Here is a 10,613-nt window from a genome sequence, read left to right as displayed (position 1 = left end):
TCTCATCCTTGACAGGGTATATTCATCCTTGACAGGGTATTCTCGCGGTTGCTAGGTAAGTGTAACTGTTTTAATCGGGATAAGGAAAAGACAGCTCACACGCGTTAAACTATGACGTGATGTTATCAATACATGTGGTGACCATTGTTGACGACGTCATTAATTTTGACGACTTTCATGTGTTGACGGCATATGAAAATGTTTCTAAATAACATTAAATCTTACATGGGCCTATCAAGTGGACAGGGATATCTCAACCTGAGTTAAGATTTTGGTTGGTCAACCCAAGGTTTGCCGAGAAAAGAAAACATCTCGATAAAATGTTCCTGACCAGAAATATGGTAGTTAATAAACACATTGCAAATACATAAGTACATTCCCACACAACACGTCCAAAAGTACTTTTTTTTTCAATACAACATCCATTAGTTACATGTCACTAGGAAACATTTCGCTAGAACACTTACATAAGTAATATTTACATACACAAATATGGTGACTACACAACCCACTTTCATAAACCACACTATGTCAACAAGACAACACATTATACAACACGTCCATACACTTATATATTATTATACAACTCGTCCATACACTTATATATCACTATACAACACGTCCATACACTTATATATCATTATACAACACGTCCATACACTTATATATCATTATACAACACGTCCATACACTAACATATCTATCATTATACAACACGTCCATACACTTATATATCATTATACAACACGTCCATACACTAACATATCACTATACAACACGTCCATACACTTACATATCATTATACAACACGTCCATACACTTATATATCATTATACAACACGTCCATACACTAACATATCATTATACAACACGTCCATACACTTACATATCACAATACAACACGTCCATACACTTACATATCACAATACAACACGTCCATACACTTACATATCATTATACAACACGTCCATACACTTACATATCACCATACAACACGTCCATACACTAACATATCACTATACAACACGTCCATACACTAACATATCATTATACAACACGTCCATACACTAACATATCATTATACAACACGTCCATACACTTACATATCACTATACAACACGTCCATACACTTACATATCACTATACAACACGTCCATACACTTACATATCACAATACAACACGTCCATACACTTACATATCATTATACAACACGTCCATACACTTACATATCATTATACAACACGTCCATACACTTACATATCACTATACAACACGTCCATACACTTACATATCACTATACAACACGTCCATACACTTACATATCACAATACAACACGTCCATACACTTATATATCATTATACAACACGTCCATACACTAACATATCACCATACAACACGTCCATACACTTACATATCACTATACAACACGTCCATACACTAACATATCATTATACAACACGTCCATACACTTACATATCATTATACAACACGTCCATACACTTACATATCATTATACAACACGTCCATACACTTACATATCATTATACAACACGTCCATACACTAACATATCACTATACAACACGTCCATACACTTACATATCACTATACAACACGTCCATACACTTACATATCATTATACAACATGTCCATACACTTACATATCATTATACAACATGTCCATACACTAACATACATGTATCATTATGCAACACGTCCATACACTTACATATCACTATACAACGCGTCTAACACTTACATATCACTATACAGCACGGCCATACACTAACATATCACTATACAACACATCCATACACTAACATATCACTATACAACATGTCCATACACTAACATATCACTTTACAACACTTCTGTATACACTTACATACCAATAAATTCACATTGATTTCTACATAAACTGCGTCCTAACGTACGTGTATACACTTCATCAAATTTCTGGTGTTTCTGGTTTCCTGACCTGATCTACGAACTTCTTACTGGATCGCAGAGCTGCCACGGCCGGAACTACCGACTGATTTCGAGCCAGTTTAGCTGAAGACTTAAGTTTTGAAGCGAATCGCACAAGTTTCTGGAAATCGTCCTTATTCCTATCTAAACAGAAGTTATCAAACGCATTAATCAGTTTCTCGTTGTTAACAGACAAGCTGGAGTACCTCTTGGCGACTATTGGGGTGTTTGTCCCTGGTCTAGTCGTCTTGTTCTGGTCGGCACTTCCTATCACCGGACGAGTATTGAATTCGACTTGAGCCTTTACGAATTGTTCAACTAAACCATCGACACTTGGTTGGTGTACGGAATCTGTTTGTTGAGTTTCAAGAATACGATTATCGTCAAATCTCACAGACTTGATCCTTCTGGAGGAACGTTTTTGTCCGAAAGGCGAGATGACACGGCGCGATGATGCAGAGAGTTGAGATGCCGAGCCTGCGACTTGCATACTGGTATTACCATGCGACGGCGATGGACTTACACCCCAATATTTGTCTTTTTCAGTTATGGCTACAGAGTGAGAACGAGACTCTCCTGATACTTCCGTCGTGGTTACAGATTGAGAGCGAGGCTCTCCAGACACTTCGGTCAAAAACACACCCGCCTTGTTGGGGTTTTTGGAAGCCCATCCGAGCTTGGCTGGGGCTGAACCGCCTCGTTTTGTAGAAGATGTTTTAGACACAGATGTGTTATTTTGTTTACTATACGTTGCTCCTGAGGAAACACGATTCAACATGATATCCGATTTCTTCCTCAATAATGCTTGCTTCTTTCTTTCCATTATTCGCTTCTCAATCAGTATATCCTTCAGCATGGACTGGCGCTCTTTCTCGTACAGACGGTGTGCCATTAGACACTTGCTCTCAAGCGTCTTATGTTTATTCATAAGGAGCTGGTTTCGCGCAGGCGCAAGCATTACTTCCACATTCACAGTCCGATCCTGCCACGAAGGGTCGGTAGTTTTAAGCAGAAGTAGCGCCATGGTCACTTCCGGTTTGGTTTCCGCGTTAAAAAAGCATCTGTAATGATAAATATAGTCTGTAAGAAATTACAAACAAACTCGAATTGTTTCGTTAATTGTGACGAACCGACAAATAATATATATATTTATATGCTATATGTATGATATCTAATAGTATTTCTCACAAACCTCTATTTTTATTTCCTTTGTTTAAAATTAACCTCTCGTTAAAAAGTGGTTCTGAAAAAAATTCGCACCAAATGTGTATAGCTACATATATGAGAAGCTCAAGAACTACTTCTTAAAACGAAAATAACATTTCTACAACACTCTTTCCAATACAACTGGATACAAAAATAATTCAATAATAAAGTATTATATATAAGTGTACCTACTGTTGATTAAACTCCGCCTCGACAGAGGTGTCCGTTGGGACGTCTGGTCACGGAATAATTGACCAGTGCTAGGTAATGGTGGTCAACACGAAGGCAGGAAAGCTGACCTTTACGTAATTCTTACTTCACATTTCAAACCAATGTCCTCCATAGGAATTAGGCCTTGTGTGTTGCCAGTTAACAGTACAGATTACACTGCACTGCCTGTGTCTAAGTAGACTTTACGTGTATTTCGACACTCGCCTTACCAACCAGCTAACCCGATCACTGTAATCCTCAGCCGGATTATAGTAGAGTTGAATAATTCAAACGTTTAGAAGATTGGGGGTGTACTTTTTTTAATGTGCTTAGAGAATTGTTGACGTGTATTAGTTAAATAATTATGTTACTAAAAGAATAATGAAAAAGAAATTATACACTATAGGCACATAGGATCAATCGTTACGGCAATTTAAATGTTTTACGAATTATCAATTAAGCTATCAAATCACCAGTTTTGCATTCAATTAGCATATTCTCCATTTAATGTCAATAATTTCTATTCTTCAGAGATTGTCTCTTGTGACATTGTGGTCCGATATGCCGCTTAGGTAATTACCAACATATCCGGTGGCACGAGGTATGTATTATACAAGTTAATAAATCACAACAGAGTGAAACAAATACTTTAAGGTCTGACCTATATAACGCATAAAAGTAACTCTGAAACATATATAGCTCGCTGCTTTCAATTAGTAGTATTGACATAAAAATACTCCCCCGACAGAATCGACATAATTACCGCAATTACCGGGTTGCATACTTCTGCATTGAGGGTAGACTGGAGATTTGGAGGATATTAACTCCATTCGAGCATCATTTAAAATTGAATATCAAATCAATCTTTGATCCCAATTTTATTTTTGGTCTTGTATTTAGATTTTTCGCGTGTGCTTTAATTTTCGCAAAATTATGTTCCTGAACATCCTGGAATAAGTCAGTTTATACGACTGTTTTATAGCTTTCATGCTTTGCTTCGAGTTAATAAGTCGAAATTTCGAGTTCGTAGATATTTCGAGTTAGTAAGCCGAAATTTCGAGTCAGTAAGCCAAAATTTCGAGTTAGTATTTCGAGTAAGTATCTCGAAATTTCGAGTTAGTAAGCCGAAATTTAGAGTTAGTAAGTTATCTGAGATCAAAAAATATTGTGAAAAGCAGAACATTTGCATGAATTTTAATTTTACCTTTAATTTGCGAGCTCGTACATTGTGAATACCAAAATATTGGGCAAAACAATTAAAATTCAAATTAATTCACAGATGGCTCAAGTATACACAACTTCCCCTATCGTAGCAATAAAACTTAATTTAATAAAGTATTGTAGCATTTAAAGCCCACTTAACTGTACAATGTTATATTACACCACGAACTTATTTATTAATTGACCAGAATCGCTACTAAACAGGCTATTATACAGTGGCGTTGGGCCTTGGTATTACTATGGCCAGGGATTAACGAAAATAGCCACTTACATTTATTGTTTAATCCCAGTGGTCGAAATATCAGAACGAGATTTAAAACTGTGACAATACACTTGTTTATGTTGACCGATATAGTTGAAATGTTATGTAGAGTTAATCCAATCACGTGACGTTACAACAGACGGGCCAAATAGGTGTTTAGTCTTCATAGGGGATATGATAAAGGGATAAGCACAAAGTGGATGTCCTGTGTTCAATCCAATTGAATATTTTTGTATATCTAAGATACAATTAAAGTATGATGTTATATGGTGGCAAACGTCTTGTTGTTTTAAGTCGCATCACGGTAGCTCGTAATGACTATACAATAACTGTATGTTATCAAATGGTCGATACTGATCAGACAATTATATTTAGATACAAGCGGATTTGTAAGGAATAATATAGCAGTGGGCTGCGAGAAGACATGGGGTAAAATACTTAGGGGCGAAACAATTAATCCTTCGGTAATATAATTATGTCCGAGTGAAGAGAATTTTATTGAGTAGTATAGTATTGTATTTGAGGATTTATTCTTCCGTTTTTGGTTTCTAGATGATAAATGTTTGGGTGTCTTAATGTGGTGACCAAATGTACCCGATGCCCAGCATGTCCCATCTAGTATTCTACACAATACTTCACGTCATAAACTTCAACCTTTGTCTTTAAAATCCACTAGATTTCAGATAGACATTGTTGAATGCATGGCAACAGCTTCATTAATTTAATCATCATCAATAGCAATGGTCATTATTAGCACACGCATATTAACCCAAACTTGTCCAAAAGTGATAAATCATTCAAAATCATATAGTAATATACTTCTGCCCTTCCTACATAATGTAATGTATGTTGATAGGTAAAATAAACTTAAGGGAAAATTAAGTTTTCCTCTCATTCACGACTTGAATGTTAGAGGATGAATTAATTTCATAATTTGGGCGTAATGATAAACATTACATGACAAGTAAATGAAAATTTTATTCAGTAGTACTAGAGTGATGTAATTCCGGGGGATATCTGAAGCCCCCAGGTCAAATAAAATAGAAATCCGGATCAGCTGGTTCTCCGTGACTAAAATTAGTCAAATTGACTATATAGCTACCTCACCAGTACTTCATTCAAGCGCCTAAATGTCTGCGAGTTCTTAAAGGATGCGACTGACGGAGCGAGCGATGTGCCTGAAGTATTGTTGCTTCTCTTCACCTTCATCTTAGCAGCCATTTTAACAAGCTTGTGCATTTGCTGTTTGTTACCCCCAGCTTGACATAGAGCATCAAACATTTCGATAAGGTTTCCTTTATTGCCGTGCTGTCCGTCATCTGTCGAACTGGCCGCTCGTCTGTGAGCGTCGTAATGGGATATCCGGTTCGACTGGTTAAACCGAAGCTGATCGAGCATAAATTCTTCAATCTTTTTGTCTAAATATTTTAGTTTATGTTTCTCTTTGGTTTGTGTCTCTTGCCACTTTTTGTACCCATTTTGCTCCTTTGTTTGCACGAATTTGACCCTCTTCTGTTCTGGCCGCAATGGTAACACCTTGTTATGCTCCCTAATAACTGGCTGTGGTGACGGAGTCGCGTTGACTGGAGTTATAACATCCCTTGTGATGTTGTGGGTGGGCGAAACGGGAGGAAAGTATTCAGGAACGGGTGAAATACAATTCTGCACGTTCGGCCTTTTGTTTTGAAATCGACTTCCCTGGACAGTTAAATTAGTCCCCTTGACCACAACATTCGAACGACCAAATGTGTCTGTCTGTTTCACAGTCATATCTTTATCCTGAGCCCTTTCGTGAAAACCTACAGATGACTTGGACTGACGCCTATCGGTCGGAATCAAAGGGAAGCTTGAATTGATAGACCCTCGTGGTGTACATGGTTCTGATTTAACTCTTGGTTGAGCTCTCGTTTTTTTCACTTCCTCTGTCTCTGTAGCCTGCTTATTCTCGAACTGTATCTTATTTAGACTGGGAGAGAATGACTTTCTATCCAGGACTGTGGCGCGCTTGTCCGCAGGTAACTGATTGAGAAACATGTTGACACGTTTGATGTAGAATTCCTGGTTACGTCTGTCTACTAGCCGTTTTTCCGAGATGTACGAGTGAGTGGAAGAGTCTCGCTGTCTTTCGACGTCGTCTTTCTGTTTGTTGCTCTTAGCATTCAACGTCTTGTGTTTGTTCATCAATAGATAGGTCCGATTGGGTGCTAGCATCACCTCAATATTCATACTGTGATCCTGTACGCTCAGGTCACGTGTTTTCAACAAGAACAAGGACCTCGAGGACATCGACATTTTTGAAATTTGCACTGCCACAGGCGGAAATACCTGTAAAAAGAAAATAATATCACTAGCATTTTTTTTACATAATTGACATTGATTTAAAGAAATAAACAGATTTTGTTTTTTTTTTGTATCTTTACTATTGTAAAACTATGCCGGAAGGCTATAGCCTATGTTTGTAATATGCAATATTAAACTTAATATTCAAAGATTCTGAATTTCTTCGCTAACGAACGTGAACAATAACAAAAATCTATTCAATGTTTGTTTTCAACTTTTAACATCTGAAGAATGAATTTATATTTTTTTCTGAATAAAGTGTATTGAACAGACACCAACAATGTGATTATTTATGCAGTACGAATTCTGTATGTCAAATATGAGATTTATTTCACTTGGATGAACGTCCTATAAACAGCTAGGGTCATTTAAATATGGCCTCCCATGTATCCGATGCGTTGCAGCTGGCGTGAATGCGTGTATGTTTTGGAAGGCTGTGGTATATTTATGTTGTGTCTCCTTGTGATAGTGAAACTCAAAGCCACGTCAAAGGATATTTTAAAGAAAGCAAAGTAAACCAAAGTAAGCACGGAAGAAGATTAAATTAAGTCGCCTTTTGCAATAAATGGACATCACCTACAGTTTAGGATTGATCAACTTAGATAGATAAGTAAGAATGTTTTGTTGTTAACAGTAATTCAGTACCCCTATTCCGTTTTTGTGCCAAATAATCGCCCGTGTACGTCAGTTACCGTCTCTCGTAATATTTTACATATAAAGTGGCGTTGTTTCATCAATCTGCTCCATAAAAGCACGCAAAAATGTTTGCATTGTCAGAAATGGGTAAAATATACAGAAATCCCTTATGGTCCTACCCCAAGATGGATTCGGTGACTATGTTAAAACGGAAGTGACTGATAAATAGATGTTTTATTACCCTGATATATCAGCGGACTGTTGGGATAGCCCAACACAAGGTAATTTTAATGAAATCTTTGATTCACAGTCTGATTAAAGTCGTGATCTTCACGATACTACGAACAGACATGAAGAGTCTTTGTATAGAACGGAAGCCGTTAGGTGACTTTGTTACTGTTTTGATCAGTATACTATTTAAAATATTTAAAATCATAGTCTAAATGAAGTCAGTACATCGCAAAGTCAACGCCATGCACTCATCTGTTTGAAATGAAATATTATGAGCTAGGCAATTGCAAAAGAAACTGACCGAGAGTTAATGTTGCTATATTCAATATCCTATATTTACCTTGTTAAAAAGGTAACAAACCTAGACATTTATGGAATGTGTAATTAAGGTTTTGATATTAAAGTATTTTATCAGCTGAAAATTTCAAATGTCTAAAAGCGTGAATCGTTGAAAAGTATTGTTTTTTAGTGTAACTTAGAGGAAATTTTCTACTGAAGTGGCGTTAATAAGAAGTCATTATGTAAATTTGTGTGATGTAAGCGTACTATATGCGATAGTGTAATATATATGATAGTATTATATATATTATAGTGTAAAATATCTGCATTTTCTACTTACTTGTTACAATAGATAACACTTATCAGAATGTGAAAGTATCCATTGCGCAATGTAATCAAGATCTGATCGGATACATCGTCACACGTTCACCTGTAGGTAACTGGCCAGTATACAACTGTTAAAACACTAATTAAGAAAACTTTTCATACTCTTTATAAAGTAGATTGTTCTTTGAGCTTAATCTGTTGATCGGATGGTCGTTTTGAACGTGGTTTATAATCCGAGATTTGTGTTAAACCTGGGCTAGTGTTGTGACCTCCTTAATTGCCATCGGGGTAAAGTTTGGGCTTTGTACGTACCATACAGGTTCTCTGTCTACTCATTCAGTTGCTAAAATTTAATAACATTACCTTTTTTTTTATACAATTCCTATTTTTCACAATCATGCAATTTAAATAGAAAAGTGTTGCCGAGTTTGTCCACGTGATAGAAAAAAAAAACAGCATAAAAATTAAATCATTTGGAAAAGCGACAAATTATTGGGATATTTTTTTTTTCTTTTTCAACCCCCTTCTTAGCGTAGACGAATTTAAGTCTATTTCGTGATTTGGGGGGACTGAAGTGCCTTCGGGATGCTTATCATTTTAAAAGTTATGTTGACTTTGTTGCTAGTTTTAATCTACATAAAACTATATCCAAAAGAGAGAATTAGTAGAGGAGAGATGCGAGAACAGCTGATGTCGGCTTGTTTCGGGTTGAGTGAAGGAGCGACCATGGTAACTAGCTTATAAGGACAGAACTGAATACTGTTTACTTAACACTGATAATACTCGTGTAGGATGTAAGGGTAAGTTTCAAATCAAACAAAAAACTAATCGGAATGAAGTTGGACACATAGGAAATAAATACATACTTTCAAAGAAGTCTGACGTCTCTTTGCCGACATCATTCCCTGTGACTTATTACTAAATTAATTACGTATTTTTATGATTCAGGAGTATGCAATAATTGGAGACAGTCCTACTTCAATTGCTTTAATTACATCAAAATAACAAAATATATGTGTACAGGAAATTGAATAGATGGACGAATCGGTCATGTCTTACAAAGTAAGATAAGAAAAAAATAGAGGAATTATGTTTTATCTGTTGTAAACAAAGTTCAAGGTTATTGATCAAAAGTTTATAAAAAGGACACGGTTAACGCGATTTTAGTGAGATGTTGATTGGGATGAAGTGGCCATTTTTGTACCTTTCAGCGTCGGTTTGTGTCAGTTGAGTCAGATATCCCGTGATCATACGTCTGCACGTGACGGGATACAACACGTGAGTACTGTATGACCTCAAAAGGACATGGGTCTCCTGTTCGATAGAGACACAAACCAATCCAAGCCCATTATCCCTTATCAAGGTATGATAAATAAGGACTGTATTGATAAGGGTAGGGACGACCCGGCCACTTCCTCAAGGAGATCTTACACAACACACAGTTGTTCGTGGAAGGAAACAAATTAAAGAAGCACAATCGGTGGTGATTTCTGCTCAAATCCAGAACAAAGTTGCAAGACTGCATTTTCTTACTTGATTGATCTTCATCATTTGATAACTTCTTTGTTTACTGTTAGTTTTGCTTTTCACTGTTCCCATTTGTCACACTTTTGTAGTTGAGTATCACTGACCAATCCTGTACTATTAGATTAACAATTGTGTGATCGACTGTACTTCTGTAAAAATATTCGATTCCGATTTTATTTCAAAATACTTTATTAGGACTTTAGCAAAATAACAGATAAACTCTACTATTCAATCTATTTATAGACAGATATGAAACATGTCAGCCACAATACCGAGTTGCCTCTTTGACATTTCTAAATACAGATGTACAGTACAATGCTTGAATTTTGTGGAGTTTGGGTCTCGACCCTTATGATCTGCACACTGAAGTGAGGAGACATGTTTGTACGTCAAACAACTCCGGGTA

General features: G+C 36.5%; 2 protein-coding genes across 2 annotated transcripts; both read right to left on the bottom strand.

Annotated features, from left to right (window-relative positions):
* On the bottom strand, positions 1-4,461 carry LOC138321953 (uncharacterized). The gene is made up of 2 exons (XM_069266002.1): positions 3,367-4,461; positions 1-3,029 (listed from the first exon to the last, which is right to left on the bottom strand). The coding sequence occupies exon 2, from the start codon at positions 2,990-2,992 to the stop codon at positions 1,949-1,951; it is 1,044 nt and encodes a 347-aa protein (XP_069122103.1). The 5' UTR covers positions 2,993-3,029; positions 3,367-4,461; the 3' UTR covers positions 1-1,948.
* A 1,366-nt stretch (positions 4,462-5,827) lies between these two features.
* LOC138321952 (uncharacterized) lies at positions 5,828-8,793 on the bottom strand. Its single transcript, XM_069266000.1, has 2 exons — positions 8,694-8,793; positions 5,828-7,192 (listed from the first exon to the last, which is right to left on the bottom strand). The coding sequence occupies exon 2, from the start codon at positions 7,157-7,159 to the stop codon at positions 5,966-5,968; it is 1,194 nt and encodes a 397-aa protein (XP_069122101.1). The 5' UTR covers positions 7,160-7,192; positions 8,694-8,793; the 3' UTR covers positions 5,828-5,965.
* Between the last annotated feature and the right edge of the window lie 1,820 nt (positions 8,794-10,613).

This window comes from Argopecten irradians, chromosome 4, assembly GCF_041381155.1.
Source record: "Argopecten irradians isolate NY chromosome 4, Ai_NY, whole genome shotgun sequence".
Taxonomy (NCBI): domain Eukaryota; kingdom Metazoa; phylum Mollusca; class Bivalvia; order Pectinida; family Pectinidae; genus Argopecten; species Argopecten irradians.
The sequence above is the reverse complement of the archived record's forward strand: the minus strand, read 5'-3'. Positions and strand labels throughout refer to the sequence as shown.